The sequence below is a fragment of the Macaca thibetana genome, chromosome 19 (assembly GCF_024542745.1).
Source record: "Macaca thibetana thibetana isolate TM-01 chromosome 19, ASM2454274v1, whole genome shotgun sequence".
NCBI classification, from domain to species: Eukaryota; Metazoa; Chordata; class Mammalia; order Primates; family Cercopithecidae; genus Macaca; species Macaca thibetana.
The window spans coordinates 40,109,925-40,129,605 of NC_065596.1; the positions used below are offsets into that span (position 1 = coordinate 40,109,925).

Genomic DNA, 19,681 nt, shown 5'->3' on the forward strand with positions numbered 1-19,681 from the left:
CTCTCACGGTGCCAAGATGGCGGCGGCGGCGGGCGGCGGCAGTTGCCCCGGGCCTGGCTCCGCGCGGGGCCGCTTCCCGGGCCGGCCGCGGGGCGCCGGCGGGGTCGGGGGCCGCGGCGGACGGGGCAACGGGGCCGAAAGAGTGCGGGTAGCTCTGCGGCGCGGCGGTGGCGCGACGGGGCCGGGCGGAGCCGAGCCCGGGGAGGACACGGCCCTGCTCCGTTTGCTGGGGCTCCGCCGGGGCCTGCGCCGGCTCCGCCGCCTGTGGGCCGGCCCGCGGGTCCAGCGGGGCCGGGGCCGGGGTCGGGGCCGGGGCTGGGGTCCGAGTCGGGGCTGCCTGCCGGAGGAGGAGAGCAGTGACGGGGAATCCGACGAGGAGGTGAGGCGGTCGGAGGCGTCCCCGGCGCCGGGTGGGGCGGAGGCCGGGGCTTCCAGGGGTCTGGGTTGTCCCGGGGGTGGCGTGGGCAGGCCGGGTCCTCAGGGTTCCTTCGGAGAGACGGGGCACGGAGGGAGGGAGGCTGCATGCAGCTTCCGGGGGAAAGGGCCTCTGGAAGTGGGTAGAGGAGCCCAGGCTGCAGCCGGGCACTCGCGCCCGATGTCGGTCCCGCTGAAGTGTCCTGGGCCGATCCTTTTCGGCAGCTGGCAGAGCTAGGGCGGTGGAGGTTTGGGCGAGGAGGCAGTGGGGACTGCATGCCCAGCCAGTCTTGGTTGACAGCGGCAGCGTGGCCTTGGCAGACAGGTTGGAGCTGTCTGGGCTCTTACCTGTGGGCCGCCCTGCCGGGCCTCGCAACCTTCTGGTTTCTCCAGGGCCCCAGTTCCTCTTGGCATCTCAGGTGGAATGGTGGAGGGTTTCCTCTTGGGGCTCGGGCTGAACAGGAGTGGGATGAAGGCCGGGACTGGGCACCCTGGCAGGTCAGAGCTCAGCTCAGGATTTCTCCCCCAGCCTTTCAGAACAGGCAGGAAGGTGTGGGTTGCTACCCTGGACGCTTAATAACCACCTGATGGCTTGCAGTGGAGCCTGTACGAAAGCCATCTGATGCCCTCCCTGCCCCTCCACTTGCGGGCCCCTGTTCCCAACTTAATTCAGAAAGAAATTGTGGCCCGAGAGGGTGTCAGTGGAGGTCCCACTTTGGTCTCAGTTGGACTCTGAGGGAATCTGAGTATGGGGCCTGCTGCCTTCCCTGAGGAGACCCTGTCGTCGTCTCTCCTGAGCCAGTGAACCATGGCTTTGGTTGTGCTGCTGTGGTCCAGCACTGGGGATCGGGGTTCAGAATACCTGGCGCCTCTATCCCTAGGGAAAGACCCTCTCTTGCACTCCCCGTGACCTTTGAGTCTTTTTTGTTCTTTTTAAATAGGCAGGGGTATGTTAAGTGGGAACTGGGGATATTCCTCGATGCCTCAGGTGGAACGAGGGCTTTGGCACTGACTGCTGTTTCTCCCCTCCACCCCTGGTCCCCTAAATCAGGAGTTTCAGGGTTTTCATTCAGATGAAGATGTGGCCCCCAGTTCCCTGCGCTCTGCGCTCCGATCCCAGCGAGGTGAGTGACGGGGGAACTCCACCTCTGTAGCGTCACAGGAATTTATCCTCGCCCTTCATGTCAGCTCTTCCCTGTTCAACTAGTCTCTTGTCAGTTGCCGAGTGTGTTCTGTGTTCAGAGTCCAAGCTAGTCTGGGCAGCGGGGGAAACACACAAGCAAGACTTAGTCCCTGCCCTCCTGGAGCGCTTTCCTCTGTCTGCAGGGCCGGCTTGATCCATCTCCCCACACCTATTCTCCTTTTAGGTCGAGCGCCCCGAGGTCGGGGTCGCAAGCATAAGACGACCCCCCTTCCTCCTCCTCGCCTAGCAGATGTGGCTCCTACCCCCTCAAAGACCCCTGCCCGGAAACGGGGTGAGGAAGGCACAGAACGGATGGTGCAGGCACTGACTGAACTTCTCCGGCGGGCCCAGGCACCCCCAGCACCCCGGAGCCGGGCGTGTGAGCCCTCCACCCCCCGGCGGTCTCGGGGACGGCCCCCAGGACGGCCAGCAGGCCCCTGCAGGAGGAAGCAGCAAGCAGTAGTGGTGGCAGAAGCAGCTGTGACAATCCCCAAACCTGAGCCCCCACCTCCTGTGGTTCCAGTGAAACACCAAACTGGCAGCTGGAAGTGTAAGGAGGGACCCGGCCCAGGACCTGGGACCCCCAAGCGTGGAGGACAGTCAAGCCGCGGAGGCCGTGGAGGCAGGGGCCGAGGCCGAGGTGGTGGGCTTCCTTTTGTGATCAAGTTTGTTTCAAGGGCCAAAAGAGTAAAGATGGGACAATTGTCCTTGGGACTCGAATCAGGTCAGGGTCAAGGTCAACATGAGGAAACTTGGCAGGATGCCCCCCAAAGAAGAGTTGGATCTGGACAGGGAGGGAGCCCTTGCTGGAAAAAGCAGGAACAGAAGCTGGATGACGAGGGAGAAGAGAAGAAAGAAGAAGAAGAAAAAGACAAGGAGGAGGGAGAAGAGAAGGAAGAAAGAGCTGTAGCTGAGGAGACGATGCCAGCCGTGGAAAAGGAAGAGACAAAGCTGCCACCACCGCCTCTGACTCCTCCAGCCCCTTCACCTCCTCCGCCCCTCCCACCCCCTTCAACATCTCCTCCACCCCCACTCTGCCCTCCACCACCACCCCCCGTGTCCCCACCACCTCTACCATCCCCTCCACCGCCTCCTGCCCAAGAGGAGCAGGAAGAGTCACCTCCTCCTGTGGTCCCAGCTACGTGCTCCAGGAAGAGGGGCCGGCCTCCCCTGACTCCCAGCCAGCGGGCGGAGCGGGAAGCTGCTCGGGCAGGGCCAGAGGGTACCTCTCCTCCCACTCCAACCCCCAGCACCACCACGGGAGGCCCTCCGGAAGACAGTCCCACCGTGGCCCCCAAAAGCACCACCTTCCTGAAGAATATCCGGCAGTTTATTATGCCTGTGGTGAGTGCCCGCTCCTCCCGTGTCATCAAGACACCCCGGCGATTTATGGATGAAGACCCCCCCAGGCCCCCAAAGGTGGAGGTCTCACCTGTCCTGCGACCTCCCATCACCACCTCCCCACTTGTTCCCCAGGAACCAGCACCAGTTCCCTCTCCACCACGTGCCCCAACTCCTCCATCTACCCCAGTCCCACTCCCTGAGAAGAGACGGTCCATCCTAAGGGAACCCACATTTCGCTGGACCTCACTGACCCGGGAGCTGCCCCCTCCTCCCCCAGCCCCTCCACCTCCCCCGGCCCCCTCCCCACCCCCTGCTCCAGCCACCTCCTCCCGGAGGCCCCTACTCCTTCGGGCCCCTCAGTTTACCCCAAGCGAAGCCCACCTGAAGATCTACGAATCGGTGCTTACTCCTCCTCCTCTTGGGGCTCCTGAAGCCCCTGAGCCAGAGCCTCCTCCTGCCGATGACTCTCCAGCTGAGCCTGAGCCTCGGGCAGTGGGCCGCACCAACCACCTCAGCCTGCCTCGATTCGCCCCTGTGGTCGCCACTCCTGTTAAGGCCGAGGTGTCCCCTCCTGGGGCTCCAGCTCTGAGCAACGGGCCACAGACACAGGCTCAGCTACTGCAGCCCCTGCAGGCCTTGCAAACCCAGCTCCTGCCCCAGGCGCTACCGCCACCACAGCCACAGCTGCAGCCACCGCCGTCACCACAGCAGATGCCTCCCCTGGAAAAAGCCCGGATTGCGGGCCTGGGTTCCTTGCCGCTGTCTGGGGTAGAGGAGAAGATGTTCAGCCTCCTCAAGAGAGCCAAAGTGCAGCTATTCAAGATCGACCAGCAGCAGCAGCAGAAGGTGGCAGCTTCCATGCCGGTGAGCACGGTACCTGGGCCCAGCGGCACACCCAGCCATCCAGTCTCCATTCTCTGCAGTCCCTTAACCTCCCGCCTCCCTGGACACTTTCCAGCATTGCAGGGAACCCTCAGAATCTGACTTTCTGTGATCCCCCACCATCCTTTGTTCCTCCCCAGCCCCGGCCTTTCCCCATGCTAGTTCTCTGTCCCTGTCTTTCTTTTTTTTGGGATGGAGTGTCTCTTTGTCGCCCAGGCTAGAGTGCAGTGGCATGATCTTGGCTCGCTATAGCCTTCGCTTCTGGGTTCAAGAGATTCTCCTGCCTCAGCCTCCCGAGTAATTGGGACTACAGGTGCCCGCCACCACACCTGGCTAATTTTTGTATGTTGAGTGGAGACAGGGTTTCACCACTTTGGCCAGGCTGGTCTCGAACTCCTGACCTCATGATCTGCCCGCCTCGGCCTCCCAAAGTGCTGGGATTACAGGCATCAGCCACCACACCCGGCCCCCTGTCCTTATCTTTTTTCACTGTCCAGCCCCTGACCCTGTTTATTCCCTGCCAGCCAAGCCCTGGGGGGCCGATGGAGGAGGTGGCCGGGGCTCTCAAGCAGGTCTCCGACAGAGGCCCTGTCCGGCCCGAAGATGAGTCGGTGGAAGCTAAGAGAGAGCGGCCCTCGGTATGCATCGGGAGGAGGGCCCTGAAGAAGACTGGCGGGAGGAGTGGGACTGTGGGAGTGCAAGCAGCAGCTGCCCACCCACACTGCGATTTCTCCCCCCAGGGTCCTGAGTCACCTGTGCAAGGTCCCCGCATCAAACACGTCTGCCGTCATGCTGCTGTGGCTCTGGGTCAGGCCCGGGCCATGGTGCCCGAAGATGTCCCTCGCCTCAGTGCCCTCCCTCTCCGGGATCGGCAGGACCTTGCCACAGAGGGTAGGTGGGGAGACTGGACAGCCATGTCAGGTTTGGGGATGACCCCACACTTGGGTGACATGCACCAAGAGCCTAGGAGAGAGGGAGCCAAGTCAGGTGCTTGGGGATTAGGTGGCAAGCGGGCTTGAGTACTACGTCCTAGAGCAACTTCGTTTGGGGGCACCAGGAACCTGGCGCTGTGAGAAAGCCAGAGCCAGATTGTCGGAAAGCAGGGAAGTGAGGTATAAGGCCTGGTGGCTTTGTGGCTCCATCCCCTCCTCCCTGCCTGCTACAATAGATACATCATCGGCGTCTGAGACTGAGAGTGTCCCGTCACGGTCCCGGCGGGGAAAGGTGGAGACGGCAGGCCCTGGGGGAGACTCAGAGCCCGCAGGGTCTGGAGGGACCCTGGCCCACACACCCCGGCGCTCACTGCCCTCCCATCACGGCAAGAAGATGCGAATGGCTCGATGTGGACACTGTCGGGGCTGCCTACGTGTGCAGGACTGTGGGTCCTGTGTCAACTGCCTAGACAAGCCCAAGTTTGGGGGCCCCAACACCAAGAAGCAGTGCTGTGTGTGAGTAGCTGGGGCGTGGCCTCGCTCCCGTGGGTGTTGGTCCTGTAGGCTTCCTGCCTCGCTCCTCTTCTGCCTGGCCAGAGCAGTGGGGTTGGCATTCTTGTGGAGAGCTTCCTCTCTTCCCCCAGACCACCAGTCCCCTACCCTGGTGACGTGCTGCTCCCCTCCCCAGATACCGGAAGTGTGACAAAATAGAGGCTCGGAAGATGGAACGACTGGCTAAAAAAGGTGACGAGCTTTAAGGAGCATTTCTTCTCAAAACCGTGTTAGAGTTTGTGCTGTGGAGGGAGCTGTGTTTGTTTGCTCTCCTTCCTTGCAGCTCACCCTCTCTGTCTTCTCCGTTGTGTGCTTTCATAGCTCCCGCGTTCATTCCCTGCCCTGCTTCTTTCTGGCTTCTCTCCCGGTGTCCCGTGTCCCTGGCTGAGCTCAAATCCTACTAAGTCCCCTGTTCCCGCAGGCCGGACGATAGTGAAGACGCTGTTGCCCTGGGATTCCGATGAATCTCCTGAGGCCTCCCCTGGTCCTCCAGGCCCACGCCGGGGGGCGGGAGCTGGGGGGCCCCGGGAGGAGGTGGTGGCCCCCCCAGGGCCCGAGGAGCAGGACTCCCTCCTGCAGCGCAAGTCAGCCCGGCGCTGCGTCAAACAGCGACCCTCCTATGATATCTTCGAGGATTCGGATGACTCGGAGCCCGGGGGCCCCCCTGCTCCTCGGCGTCGGACCCCCCGAGAAAATGGTGCGAACTGCTTAATGCTTTCTCTGTTGATCCTTTATTTAGTCTTGTGTCTTTTGTGTAGGAGGGACAAGGCACCCAGATCCAGGGCTCTGTCAGTCTGATAGAGAAGGTGGCTGAGGGCAGGGGAGGAGGCAGTTTTTAGGTGGATGTACAGAACTGGCCTATGAGCTGCTCAGTGAGCCTAATGAGTGAGACTTAAGGGTCATCCTAGGCCTGGTGCAGTGGCTCATACTTGTAATCCCAGCACTTTTGGGAGGCCGAAGTGGGAGGATCACTTGAGCCCAGGAGTTCAAGACCAGGGCAACACAGTGGGACCCCATCTCTATAAAATCAAAAGTTAGTTGTATGTGGTGGCACGCATCTGTGGTCTCAGCTACTCAGGAGGCTGAGGCAGGAGGATCGTCTGAGCCTGGGAGTTCAAGGCTGCGGTGGGCTATGGGTCACGCCACTGCATTCCAGTCTGGGCAACAGAGCGAGACCCTGCCTCAAAAAAACAAGAAAGAGTCGTCCTGGCAGGTCTTGGTTAGTTAAAGAAGGCCCGGGGAATCCAGGTAACATTTGGGGTTGTAGAAGAAGAGGGGCGTGGAAGGGGAGGGACCTCACTGCTCATTGTGTCCTGACTAGAGCTGCCACTGCCAGAACCTGAGGAGCAGAGCCGGCCCCGCAAACCCACCCTGCAGCCTGTGTTGCAGCTCAAGGCCCGAAGGCGCCTGGACAAGGTCAGCACGGCCCGCTCCGAGAGCCCCTTCCCTCCAGGAGCTACCTGGCAAGTCAGAGTGACAGACACACCTGAGTGTCGTGGTGTGTCCACACGAGAGGACAGGCCCTGAGGGATGAGGCGGGCCTTGCCTGTCTGGAGAGCAGAGGGGTCTGGATCAGGGTCTGGGTCCAGTAGGCTGGGGGAAGGGCGGTGAGGAGAGGAGTCTGCATCTCGGCCAGGCTGGCAGCTCTGAACTCCCCCACCTTCCCTCCCCAGGATGCTTTGGCCCCTGGCCCCTTTGCTGCTTTTCCCAATGGCTGGACTGGAAAGCAGAAGTCTCCTGACGGTGTGCACCGCGTCCGTGTGGATTTTAAGGTATGGCGTTGAGTGGGGTGAGTGACAGAGCCTTTGGTTGGAAGAACCTTGATGACTGTGTCATTGAGAAGTCAGGTGGGTCTGCCTTGTATGCCTGGCTGCCCTCTGATCCTGCGTCCTCTCTTCCCCCAGGAGGATTGTGATTTAGAGAACGTGTGGCTGATGGGGGGCCTGAGTGTGCTCACCTCTGTGCCAGGGGGCCCCCCGATGGTGTGCTTGCTGTGTGCCAGCAAAGGACTCCACGAGGTTAGATCTCCACCTTTCTTCACAGACCCCCAGATCTCTGTCGGTCCTCACAGCCTGATTCCTTGGGCCCTCTGGCCTCATGCTATGCCCATCATTCACTCCCTGACCCTGTCCCCAGCTGGTGTTCTGCCAAGTCTGCTGTGACCCTTTCCACCCGTTCTGCCTGGAGGAGGCCGAGCGGCCCCTGCCCCAGCATCACGACACCTGGTGCTGCCGTCGCTGCAAGTTCTGCCACGTCTGTGGACGCAAAGGCCGCGGATCCAAGGTTTGGGCCCAGGGGCCAGCTGGGGTGCGTGGAGGCCTGAAGGTGAGGGCATCGCTGTGCCAGCAGGTTTCGCCATCTCTGTCTCCACATTCAACAGCACCTCCTGGAGTGCGAGCGCTGCCGCCATGCTTACCACCCGGCCTGTCTGGGGCCCAGCTATCCAACCCGGGCCACGCGCAAACGGCGCCACTGGGTGAGAGATGATGTTCACCCCTTAGCTTTGTGTCTAATAAATATCACCACCACCCCCAAACTTGCTCTAGGCTGAGGCTCTCAGGAAGAGCAGGGGTTAGGGATCCTCTTAAGATTTTGATTAGTAACATTTTCTCTTTAAAAATTTCACATAGGTCAGATTTATATTCAGAATTTGTGTGGAGTGGTTTTAGGAGCTTATGAATCTCACGTTCCATGGGCTCAGAATCCCCTGCTCTAGCCTGATGTCCACTCCTGCCCTCCTCCTGTTCCTCCTCAGTGTCTGTCCTGTGTGTCTTCTCCTCTTACCTATCCCTCCTTGCCTGCTTCCTGCATATCCCCAACTCCTCCTTTCCCATCTCCCGCTCATGTAGCTCCAGCCCAGTGTCTGGCTTTCCCCTAACATCGCCCTGCTCCCCCAGATCTGTTCAGCCTGTGTGCGCTGTAAGAGCTGTGGGGCAACTCCAGGCAAGAACTGGGACGTCGAGTGGTCTGGAGATTACAGCCTCTGCCCCAGGTGCACCCAGCTATATGAGAAAGGTGGGGACCGGGCAGGGGAACTGGACACTGGGGGCCACAGGGGAATGGCCAGGCTCCTCTACAGGCTTTAGCACAGACCCTCTTTTCTCATGGCTTTCCACCTTCTAGCTATGGGACTATCGCTTCAACTCAGGGAACTCTTCCACAGGAGTCCATCCAGTATGTAAAACAGGGACACATAGCCCCTCTGAGGGTGGTGGGAGTGGAAGGCCTGGGACCCCACTATCTTGGTGTCTGAGGTACTTCCTGGAACCTCACGTCTCCACTGAGCAGTTTGGAAGCCTTATTCAGGCAGTACATCTGCAAGGCCCTGTGTTCTGCAGAGTCTGAAAAGAGGTCTCATCCTAAGGCCGAGCACAGTGGCTTGGAAGGCCAAGGCAGGTGGATCACCTGAGGTCAGGAGTTCGAGATCGGCCTGGCCAATGTGGTGAAACCCCATCTGTACTAAAAATACAAAAATTAGCCAGGCATGATGGTGGTTACCTATAATCTCAGCTACTCGGGAGGCTGAGGCAGGAGAATTTCTTGAACCTGGGAGGCGGAGGTTGCAGTGAGCCGAGATCTCGCCACTGCATTCCAGCCTGGGTGACAGAGCAAGACTCTGTCTCAAAAAAAACAAAAAACAAAAAAAACCTCATCCTCAAGCAGCTTTTAGGGACTGGTAGGGACTCAAAGCAGGGGCATAACAGAGACAGCTAAGGTACAGCTAATCCCTGAGCAGAGATGCTCAGGGCTGAGTGGGAACCCCATCACCTCTGACTCCTCTTCTTTTCCTCCAGGAAACTACTGTCCGATCTGCACACGCTGCTATGAAGACAACGACTACGAGAGCAAGATGATGCAGTGCGCGCAGTGTGATCACTGGGTACATGCCAAGTGCGAGGGGCTCTCAGGTGAGTCAGTGGAGCACCTGGGCTGCAGCCTCAACCCTGTGGGGACCCCTACCCCCACCACAGGCCCCAAGAGGACGGGGGGCTAAGGATCCTTGCTGGCCTAGAGGCTGCTGGGAGCCCTCACGTTCTCTGAAACCACTTTTCCCTTTCCCACTCGGCTGTCCTAGATGAAGACTACGAGATCCTTTCAGGACTGCCAGACTCGGTGCTCTACACCTGCGGACCGTGTGCTGGGGCAGCACAGCCCCGCTGGCGAGAGGCCCTGAGCGGGGCCCTCCAGGGGGGCCTGCGCCAGGTGCTCCAGGGCCTGCTGAGCTCCAAGGTGGCGGGCCCACTGCTGCTCTGCACCCAGGTCTGGAGGGCCCTGGAGGCAGGATGGGGTGGGGCCAGGCCCACCCCCAGCCCTGCTAACTTCCCCGCTTTGCAGTGTGGGCCGGATGGGAAGCAGCTGCACCCAGGACCCTGCGGCCTGCAAGCTGTGAGTCAGCGCTTCGAGGATGGCCACTACAAGTCTGTGGTGAGTGGGACACCAGAAGGAGCAGATGGGTGCCAGGAGGCTGGGGTTGCACAGAGGTGACTCAGTCTCTGACAAACCCCCTTACAGCACAGCTTTATGGAGGACATGGTGGGCATCCTCATGCGGCACTCAGAGGAGGGAGAGACCCCAGAGCGCCGGGCTGGAGGCCAGATGAAGGGGCTCCTGCTGAAGGTGAGCTCTTCCGGGGATGCCTGTGGGGTGGGGGAGTGGGCCCTTCAGACCCTGCCCCTGCCAGCTCTCCTGGGGAAGCCGGCTCTTCTCATCCTGTTAACCCACTCTCCAGCTGCTAGAATCTGCGTTCGGCTGGTTCGACGCCCACGACCCCAAGTACTGGCGACGGAGTACCCGGCTGCCAAAGTGAGCAAGGCGGAGTAGCAGGAGGGAAGCCGGGAAGTTAGGGCAAGGCCAGGGCATGCAGGGGCCACGCTGGGCTAAGAAGAGATGAGCAGAGGTAGGGTCTGGAGCGGAGCTGGAGAGGAGGGTGGTGGAACCCGGGTGAGATTCCCTGGTGGTGCTAGACTAGCAAAGCTTTGTTTCTGCTTTGTGCAGGGCAATGCTGGGGACAAAGCAGTGAGTGAGTCAAATTGGGCTCTGCTTAAAGAGCCTCACTGTGGGGCCGGGCAGGCACTGAAGACCCAGATGGTCAGGGCAGTGATGGAGAATACCAGGGGGCAGTGGGGACCCAGAGGTGGTACCTTCTGGAGCCGAGGTGTCAGGGAAGCCTTCCTGAAAGAGATGACATTGGAGCAGAGCTGGGGAGAAAGTATTCCAGGCGTGAGGAGCAGCATTCCATATGTCCAAGGTGCCACAAGAGGGCCTGGCTTATTTGGTGAACTGAAGGAAGTTCCACGTGGAGAGGGAGCAGTGGGTGTCATGGCAAGTTGAGGCTGGTTTGTGGATGGGCCCCCATTCAGCCGCTCTTGTTGGGCGCATCAGCTGCTAACCCTGTCTGTCCACAGCGGAGTCCTTCCCAACGCGGTGTTGCCCCCATCCCTGGATCATGTCTATGCGCAGTGGAGACAGCAGGAACCAGAGACCCCAGAATCAGGGCAGCCTCCAGGGGATCCCTCAGCAGGTACTGGGAAGTGGGGGTCCAGAAGCCAGGGCCCTGTGTTGGTGGCCTGGCTCCAGGTCCTGATTCTTAGACCTCCCTTCACGTTTCCTCTCTAGCATTCCAGGGCAAGGATCCGGCTGCCTTCTCACACCTGGAGGACCCCCGTCAGTGTGCACTCTGTCTCAAATACGGGGATGCAGACTCCAAGGTGAGGGTTGCTCTGTGACACACCAGGTTGTGGGGCCTGGTCCCTGGCGCCCCACATCATGCTACTCCTCTTCTGCCCCAGGAGGCGGGGCGGCTCCTGTACATCGGGCAGAATGAGTGGACACACGTCAACTGTGCTATCTGGTCGGCAGAAGTCTTTGAGGAGAACGACGGTTCCCTCAAGAATGTGCATGCTGCTGTGGCCCGAGGGAGGCAGATGGTGAGGGCGTGGGCCCAGAGAGGTGGGCAGCCCTCTGGCTCTTGGGGAGGCCTCCTCTGGTGCAGACAGCTGTTACTTCACATTCCCTACCTGGCATCCTTTCACTGCCAGGCTGAGGTCTCGGTTGCCCTGGGACGTTGGTGCTGATGGCAGCTTTTTCTTATGTGGGCCCTCTGGCCATAATCTGGGCCTGAAGCCTGGGAGTCTAAAAGTGAGAAGAGTGCCCATTGATTGAACCTGGGCTGCATGCTTTCCATGCTGGGTGGCGTTGAGCTCTCACTACATCCCCGTGAGGTTAGAATTCCCCCACTCCTCAGAGTGGTGCCTGGGCCAGGTACAGAGAGACCTCAAGCGCTCTTGGGCAATGGGGTGGTAGAGATTCCCACTGCAGGGGTATCTGTGAGGATGACCTGAAAACAGTGTGACAAAGATGGTCAGTGCCATCAGCAAGCATTAGCTGTTGTCATTCTCGCTTCAAAGAACCAGAGAGAGTTTGGTGTGCACCTGGGCGTGGATGCAGCTGGGGAGAGGCTGCACCTGGGGAGAGCCTGTGCCGTGCCAGGCTAGACAGGGACCCGTGCAGACTCAGTGGCAGTGGTGCCTGGCGCCTGTCCCCAGCCCTGGCTTCTCCCCTGAGCCGCCCTCCCCTACGCAGCGCTGCGAGCTCTGCCTGAAGCCTGGTGCCACGGTGGGCTGCTGCCTGTCCTCCTGCCTCAGCAACTTCCACTTCATGTGTGCCCGGGCCAGCTACTGCATCTTCCAGGACGACAAGAAAGTCTTCTGTCAGAAACACACTGATCTCCTAGATGGCAAGGTGGGCCAGAACTGTGGGGCACACAGCTCCTTCCCCACCTATCTTCCTGTTCACTTAGGGACCCCCGTGGCCCCCAGGCCTGGCCTTATTGCCTCTCAGTGTCTCCTGATCTGTTTTCCCAGAGGCCTTTAGGCCAAGCCCCTGACTACTCAGACTTCACCTATCAAGTTATCCCTGGTATCCACCTCCCCTACCAATTCAGCCACCTCACTTTGCCACCCCCTCTTCCAGGAAATCGTGAACCCTGATGGTTTTGATGTTCTCCGCCGAGTCTATGTGGACTTCGAGGGCATCAACTTCAAGCGGAAGTTCTTGACAGGGCTTGAACCTGACGCCATCAATGTGCTCATTGGTAAGCTGCCTATTCTCTGCCCTGTCCTCCTGCCCTGGCCTGCCTGCCTTTCCTGACCTCCACTTTGCACCACAGGCTCCATCCGCATTGACTCCCTGGGTACTCTGTCTGATCTCTCGGACTGCGAGGGACGGCTCTTCCCCATTGGCTACCAGTGAGCGGTCGGGGTGATCCGTGGGGCCAGGGGACTCCATAGCTGGATCCCATTGCCCAAGCATCCTAACCATCTTGTCCCACACGCCAGGTGCTCCCGTCTGTACTGGAGCACGGTGGATGCTCGGAGGCGCTGCTGGTATCGGTGCCGAATTCTGGAGTATCGGCCGTGGGGGCCTCGGGAAGAGCCAGCTCACCTGGAGGCTGCAGAGGAGAACCAGACCATTGTGCACAGCCCCGCCCCTTCCTCAGGTGTGGCATTGGCTCTGTCTTCTTCCTGAATGCCGCTCTCCCTAAACAAACCTACAGATCTCTGTTCCCTGCTCCCTTTTGTAAACTCTAGGAGGTTTGCTCTTGCTTCAGTTGCTGTAACGTAACGGCAGCTCGCTTACTGCCATGCCTTGCGTGCCAGGGGCTGTGCCCGGCTTTTCATGGGAAGTGAGGTGGGGAGAGCAGCACGCTGTCTGCTTGAGTCGGGTGCTGGCTCTTGGGCGACTGCAGGGAGCAGAGCGCTTATAGCTCCCTAACTTGGGGCTCGTGCTCATGTAATGCTCCCCAGTGTTGCCATACTACACCTCAAAGGGGACAGTGGCTAAACACAGTAACATGGTGGGGGAGGTGGAATTGGACCTGGATCTGCTCAGCTCCCAAACCAGCCCCCTTCCAGCCATGCTGGCGGTGGGATGTAGCTGAGAGCTGGATGGCACAGGGCAAAGAATGGGCTTGGAAATGGGGAAGAGTTTGTTGTGGGCAGAGCAGGAGGCGGAAGAGATTTGGATGGTAGAAAGGGCTTAATTCCAGTTTGGAGCATGACAAGAAGTGGACAGAGGAGGAGGGTACACCCATCCCGTCTGGAAACAAGGGCGTGTTGGGTGGAGGAGGGAATCAGTTTGCAGAGGTTGGGTGGAGCCAGGTAATGGAGAACCTCCGGGCCGGGGCGGGCGGGGGCCTCTGATGTGGCGGGGATGCACCAGGCAGGTAACAAAGGGGTAGGACTGGCCATGCTGGAGAGAGGGCATATCTCCATGGCATGCAAAGCCTGCAGCAGAGAGGAGATGGCAAGGAACGAGTAGGGAGAGGCCCTGAAGGGTCCCTGGCCCAGGTGTGTGCGGGTTTTGCGGACTCCACGTTGGGCTTGGCCTGGGTGATCGCTGGAAACTGGGGCCTGTTGTGACTGGGTCAGGGTCGGGGACTTGGGAGGTACAGTGGCTCAGGAAGAGGGCAGGAGGGCATGTGGGCAGGCTTTGGCGCAGAGCCCCTACCACCCCAATGCCGTTTCTCGCCTCTTCAGAGCCCCCAGGTGGTGAGGACCCCCCACTGGACACAGATGTCCTTGTCCCTGGAGCTCCTGAGCGCCACTCGCCCATTCAGAACCTGGACCCCCCACTGCGGCCAGATTCAGGCAGCGCCCCTCCTCCAGCCCCCCGTTCCTTCTCGGGGGCTCGAATCAAAGTGCCCAACTACTCGCCGTCCCGGAGGCCCTTGGGGGGTGTCTCCTTTGGCCCCCTGCCCTCCCCTGGTGAGCACTGGGCATGTGGGGGTTGGGGTTGGAGCTGGGGAGGTGGGAGCTGCTGGTAACACCGACCCTCCCCCCACAGGAAGTCCATCTTCGCTGACCCACCACATCCCCACAGTGGGAGACCCGGACTTCCCAGCTCCCCCCAGACGCTCCCGTCGTCCCAGCCCTTTGGCCCCCCGGCCGCCTCCATCACGGCGGGCCTCCCCTCCTCTCAAAACCTCCCCTCAGCTCAGGGTGCCCCCTCCTACCTCAGTCGTCACAGCCCTCACACCTACCTCAGGGGAGCTGGCTCCCCCTGGCCCGGCCCCATCTCCACCACCCCCTGAAGACCTGGGCCCAGACTTCGAGGACATGGAGGTGGTGTCAGGACTGAGTGCTGCTGACCTGGACTTCGCGGCCAGCCTGCTGGGGACTGAGCCCTTCCAGGAAGAGATTGTAGCCGCTGGGGCCATGGGGAGCAGCCACGGGGGCCCAGGGGACAGCTCCGAGGAGGAAGCCAGCCCCACCTCCCGCTACATCCACTTCCCTGTGACTGTGGTGTCCGCCCCTGGCCTGGCCCCCAGCGCCCCCCCTGGAGCCCCCCGCATTGAACAGCTGGACGGCGTGGACGACGGCACTGACAGCGAGGCCGAGGCGGTGCAGCAGCCTCGGGGCCAGGGCACTCCTCCTTCAGGGCCAGGAGTAGGCCGGGCAGGGGTCCTCGGGGCTGCAGGGGACAGGGCCCGGCCTCCTGAGGACCTGCCATCAGAAATTGTGGATTTTGTGTTGAAGAACCTAGGGGGGCCTGGGGAGGGAGGTGCTGGCCCTAGAGAGGAGTCGCTCCCCCCGGCGCCTCCCCTGGCTAATGGCAGCCAGCCCCCCCAGGGTCTGCCTGCCAGTCCAGCTGACCCCACCCGCACATTTGCCTGGCTCCCAGGGGCCCCGGGGGTCCGGGTGTTAAGCCTTGGCCCTGCCCCTGAGCCCCCCAAACCTGCCACATCCAAAATCATCCTTGTCAACAAGCTGGGGCAAGTATTTGTGAAGATGGCTGGGGAGGGTGAACCTGTCCCACCCCCAGTGAAGCAGCCACCGTTGCCCCCCACCATTTCCCCAACAGCTCCCACCTCCTGGACTCTGCCCCCAGGCCCCCTCCTCGGCGTGCTGCCCGTGGTCGGGGTGGTCCGCCCTGCCCCGCCCCCACCGCCCCCTCCCCTGACGCTGGTGCTGAGCAGTGGGCCAGCCAGCCCGCCCCGCCAGGCCATCCGCGTCAAGAGGGTGTCCACTTTCTCTGGCCGGTCCCCGCCAGCACCTCCCCCATACAAAGCCCCGCGGCTGGATGAAGATGGAGAGGCCTCGGAGGACATCCCCCAGGTTCTGGGGCTTGGCAGTGGCGGGTGAGTGTGGGTGCTGAGACTGGCAGAGCAGGCAAGGGGGCGGATGGGTGGGAGATACGGCTCATCCTTCTCGGGCTCGCCCTCCCAGGTTTAGCCGTGTGAGGATGAAAACCCCCACAGTGCGCGGGGTCCTTGACCTGGATCGGCCTGGGGAGCCCGCTGGGGAAGAAAGTCCTGGGTGAGTGACCAGGCCTCTCTCCCTGGAGGGTCTGGGACCTCTGTCCTTCCCCTTCCTGACAGGTCTCTTCTCGCAGGCTCCTCCAGGAACGGTCCCCTTTGCTGCCACTTCCGGAAGGTGGTCCTCCCCAAGTCACCGATGCTCCCCCAGACCTGCTGCTTGAGTCCCAGTGGCACCACTATTCAGGTAGGGACCGGCCTTGCCCTCTCTCTCGCTCCTTGCCTGTGCTTGGCTCAGCTGGGTGACTCACAGATGCAGAATCAGTCGGCTTTGAAAACCAGTATCTACTCCTGGGGGCCAAGCCTGAGCCTCAGTGCTAGAGTTAGAGATGACCTTGGGGAGTCTCTGGCCTTGTGGGAGAAACAGACATGGACATGATATTTCAGCTCTGTGGGATCCTCTTAAAGGTCTTTGTCCAGCATGCCCAAGAGCCCAGGGGAGGGCCTCAGAGCCTAGCCTACCAAGGGCTGAGAGTTAGCTTCGTAGAGTAGCCAAAGGTGAAGTTCTAGGATCATCCAGAGAGAATGCAACCCACCTAGCACCCAGATGATGGTCAGGGACAGGGAAGATCAGAAGACTGGTGTCCCAGAGGCCTGGGGAAAGGAGTCATCACATCTCAGCTGCCACAGAGACTGCCAGGCCTGTGGAGTCTAGGGTTGGTGTCCAGTGAGAGCAGGTGGCACAGAGTTGGATGTTGTGTCAGAGTCCAGAATTGAGACCATGGTTGAGGAAGGCAAAACAGCCCAGGCACCTGGCCAGAGTTCAGCTAAGGATGGTGAGTGGGAGGTGGGCCAGTAGCGTGGAGGTGCTTGGTGTGAGGGCTGAGACAGCGGAGGCATGGATGGCGGGGAAGGGCAGGCTGGGATGGAAAAGCCAGTGGGAAGAGGCCTGGTGGCCGGTTTTGAACTGGTGACCTCTGAGGTAAAGGAGAGGAGGGGAAGCAGGTGTTTATGCAGAAACTGTAATAGGTAGAGGTGGAGACCCCTGGAGAAGGCGTGGCTGGTAGACTGCTTGAAGCTGGGGGGAGTTTTCTGTTGGTCCTTTAGGGCAGTGGTGGGGGGAATGGCTGCGGCCAGGTAAGCTGGTGGTCAAGCAGCCTGAGGCTGGGATTTTGTGGTGGCCCAATCCTGTCCAGATGTTTGGATTTTCTCGTGACACAGAGCTCAGTTGCTGAGCGGGAAGCAGAGTGACGTGGATTGAGACTGCTTAACTCAGAGGCTGCTTATGTCTCAAAGATGACATGAGAATATGGCAGTGGCCTTGGGAGGTCCCTGTCCTCAGGGACCAGACCACATTTTGGTGCAGGACACAGACACGTTAGCAAGGGCAGGTTAGAGTGGGCACTGAGAAAGCGAGCAGTGAGAGCACCTGCCAGGGTCCTGTGGTCAGTCCTGCCGTGTTCGGGAAACAGTGGAGGTGAGGGTTGGGGGACACGGGGAAGAAGTTGTCAGAGGTAGACTCTGGGGCACTGAGGCCTGGAAAGGACGGGAGTCACACGGCAGGAGTGTTGCTTTAGAGTCTCCCTTGGGGCAGGGGAGGTGGGGCAGGGTGGCCTGGAGAGGTGACATCGGGAGAGTGTGGCCATGTGGGTTTTGCCTCTCCTAAAGCCTGTTCCACTCAAGCTTTTGTGCCCCCAACTCCCAGTGGTCAGTCCCCAGCCCACATCTGCTTGAGCAGCAGCAGCGTTTTGTGCAGCGGATCCCTCCCGCCTTGAAGCATTGTCTTCCCTGGCTTCCAAGGCTGCTCCTGCTCTCACCTCTGGTCCTGCCTCCTTGCCCACGGCTGTCAGTCAAGATGTGTGCGGGGGCCCTGGCCTTGACTTCTCTGTATGCTCACTCCCAGGGGCTCCCTTCCAGCTTGGTGGCTGTACTGTCTGTGTTCTGATTGTCTCCACATTGCTCTCTCCAGCCTAGACCCTGTCCCTGAACTGTGGCCTCCTCCATCCCGTCCTGCTGCCTGCCCACCATCTCCACCAGCAGGTTGCAGGGGGAGGTTTCTAAGAGACCTCTCAAAGTCAGCCTGTCCCAAACTGAGCCCTCCACCTGCACGCCAAACCCATTCTTCTTTCACCTTCGCTATCAGTCCATGGCAGTTTTATCCTTCCAGGTGATCAGGCCCAGCGTTGTCCTGACCCCCAACCCGCTTCTTCACATCCACATCTACTACGTCAGCATGTCCCATCTGCCCTGTTTAATCTGTTAACCCTCGAGAAATCCACTAAATAGCTCATAACATACAGTGTACTTGGTTCTGTGCATGTGAGCCTATATAATAATATATTTGTAGCTGGGCGCAGTGGCTTACGCCTATAATCCCAGCACTTTGGGAGGCCAAGGCAGGTAGATCACCTGAGGTCAGCCTGGCCAACATGGTGAAACCCCGTCTATACTAAAAATACAAAAATTAGCCAGGTGTGGTGGTGGGCGCCTGTAATCTTAGCTACTCAGGAGGCTGAGGCATGAGAATTGCTTGAATCTGAGAGGCAGAGGTTGCAGTGAGCCGAGATCGCGCCATTGCATTCTAGCCTGGGCGACAGAACGAGACTGTCTCAAAAAATGATAATTATATATTTGTAATAGTTACAGAAATTTGCTACATCTAAAAAAAGACGTGCAAAATATAATTCTCTGGTATTTTAAATTTTGTGTGAGAAACAGAATGATGACAGGTAGATGGGATGTATGGGACACTGGGTTTGAGTGAGCCCTAGGCGTGTCCTGCCAAAAGGCCCCAAGCCTCCGTGGAACGCTCTTGTACCTGAGAAGTCCTGCAGAAGAGGAGCCGCAGGCTCCTTAGGGGAAGAAATGTTCATTCTGCAGCGCACACTGGGTAATTGGAGCAGAAGGAGGGCCATTAGACCCTAGTATCTGTGTCTGCGCCTAGGGGTGGAGAGAGTGGTGTCTGCTGGGAGCACAGCGGGGCTCAGGGGCTTTTGAGTCCAGGAAAGGTGATCTTCACTCCAGCCTGCTTCTTGGGACCAGGTGAGGCTTCAAGCTCTGAGGAAGAGCCTCCATCCCCAGATGATAAAGAGAACCAGGCCCCGAAACGGACCGGCCCACATCTGCGCTTCGAGATCAGCAGTGAGGATGGGTTCAGTGTGGAGGCAGAGAGCTTGGAGGGTGAGTTTGAGGGGTGCAGTGGCAGGAGGGGGAGAGTGTCCATAAAACACCATCCTGACTCAGCCCTGGCTCTGCTGTCTCCCCAGGGGCGTGGAGAACTCTGATCGAGAAAGTGCAAGAGGCCCGAGGGCATGCCCGACTCAGACATCTCTCCTTTAGTGGTAAGGAGTGGGCCCCGCAGGGGGCTGGGGACTGGATGTCTCCCTGAGGGCACCATGGGCCCTCCACATGACAGGTATGTCCTCAACATCTCCTCTCAGGAATGAGTGGGGCGAGACTCCTGGGCATCCACCACGATGCTGTCATCTTCCTGGCCGAGCAGCTTCCTGGAGCCCAGCGTTGCCAGCACTATAAGTTCCGTTACCACCAGCAGGGAGAGGGCCAGGAGGAGCCGCCCCTGAATCCCCATGGGGCTGCTCGGGCAGAGGTCTATCTCCGGTGAGAGGTCTAGGGTGTGATGCCTGGGTCAGGATGCTCCTATGAGAGCTCTTGAGGGTGGGACCTAACTGTGTAGTTATATATTTATATACTGTATATATACTATATATTTATATATATATGTGGAGGTTGGAAACTAAGGCCTGGGGAGGAGACACTAGGTCACTTCAAGAGTTATTTCTAGGCCGGGCGTGGTGGCTCAAGCCTGTAATCCCAGCACTTTGGGAGGCCGAGACGGGCGGATCACGAGGTCAGGAGATCGAGACCATCCTGGCTAACACGGTGAAACCCCGTCTCTACTTAAAAATACAAAAAACTAGCCGGGCGAGGTGGTGGGCGCCTGTAGTCCCAGCTACTCAGGAGGCTGAGGCAGGAGAATGGCGTGAACCCGGGAGGCGGAGCTTGCAGTGAGCTGAGATCCGGCCATTGCACTCCAGCCTGGGCGGCAGAGCGAGACTCCGTCTCAAAAAAAAAAAAAAAAAAAAAAAGTTATTTCTAGAG

General features: G+C 59.8%; 3 protein-coding genes across 6 annotated transcripts in view; 2 read left to right on the top strand and 1 right to left on the bottom strand.

Moving 5' to 3' along the window:
• The window catches only part of ATP4A (ATPase H+/K+ transporting subunit alpha), a 186,682-nt gene that overhangs the window by 159,230 nt on the left and 7,771 nt on the right, over positions 1–19,681 (bottom strand). The gene's annotated exons all lie outside the window — the stretch shown is intronic.
• KMT2B (lysine methyltransferase 2B) overlaps positions 1–19,681 on the top strand; it is a 21,160-nt gene continuing 1,479 nt past the window's right edge. The window contains exons 1-33 of one of the 4 annotated variants that reach the window (XM_050768705.1): positions 1–379; positions 1,466–1,538; positions 1,782–3,805; positions 4,348–4,461; positions 4,564–4,714; positions 4,992–5,271; positions 5,444–5,499; positions 5,729–6,004; positions 6,629–6,723; positions 6,981–7,079; positions 7,212–7,325; positions 7,444–7,590; positions 7,688–7,783; positions 8,205–8,322; positions 9,102–9,215; positions 9,383–9,567; positions 9,643–9,732; positions 9,820–9,924; positions 10,037–10,110; positions 10,713–10,828; positions 10,924–11,015; positions 11,097–11,234; positions 11,890–12,048; positions 12,280–12,400; positions 12,476–12,554; positions 12,645–12,805; positions 13,845–14,072; positions 14,152–15,445; positions 15,534–15,623; positions 15,700–15,809; positions 18,605–18,742; positions 18,829–18,903; positions 19,003–19,180. In XM_050768705.1, the coding sequence (XP_050624662.1) occupies positions 17–379; positions 1,466–1,538; positions 1,782–3,805; positions 4,348–4,461; positions 4,564–4,714; positions 4,992–5,271; positions 5,444–5,499; positions 5,729–6,004; positions 6,629–6,723; positions 6,981–7,079; positions 7,212–7,325; positions 7,444–7,590; positions 7,688–7,783; positions 8,205–8,322; positions 9,102–9,215; positions 9,383–9,567; positions 9,643–9,732; positions 9,820–9,924; positions 10,037–10,110; positions 10,713–10,828; positions 10,924–11,015; positions 11,097–11,234; positions 11,890–12,048; positions 12,280–12,400; positions 12,476–12,554; positions 12,645–12,805; positions 13,845–14,072; positions 14,152–15,445; positions 15,534–15,623; positions 15,700–15,809; positions 18,605–18,742; positions 18,829–18,903; positions 19,003–19,180 (7,553 nt within the window). In that variant the 5' untranslated portion in view covers positions 1–16. Of the gene's footprint in view, positions 380–1,465; positions 1,539–1,781; positions 3,806–4,320; positions 4,462–4,563; positions 4,715–4,991; positions 5,272–5,443; positions 5,500–5,728; positions 6,005–6,628; positions 6,724–6,980; positions 7,080–7,211; positions 7,326–7,443; positions 7,591–7,687; positions 7,784–8,204; positions 8,323–9,101; positions 9,216–9,382; positions 9,568–9,642; positions 9,733–9,819; positions 9,925–10,036; positions 10,111–10,712; positions 10,829–10,923; positions 11,016–11,096; positions 11,235–11,889; positions 12,049–12,279; positions 12,401–12,475; positions 12,555–12,644; positions 12,806–13,844; positions 14,073–14,151; positions 15,446–15,533; positions 15,624–15,699; positions 15,810–18,604; positions 18,743–18,828; positions 18,904–19,002; positions 19,181–19,681 lie in introns of all 4 variants that reach the window. The other 3 variants (XM_050768708.1, XM_050768706.1, XM_050768707.1) reach the window with 3 other exon arrangements.
• PSENEN (presenilin enhancer, gamma-secretase subunit) overlaps positions 9,287–19,681 on the top strand; it is a 20,521-nt gene continuing 10,126 nt past the window's right edge. Inside the window, exon 1 of the mRNA XM_050768845.1 lies at positions 9,287–9,296. The gene's annotated coding sequence lies outside the window, so the exon portion shown is untranslated. The remainder of the gene's footprint in view (positions 9,297–19,681) is intronic.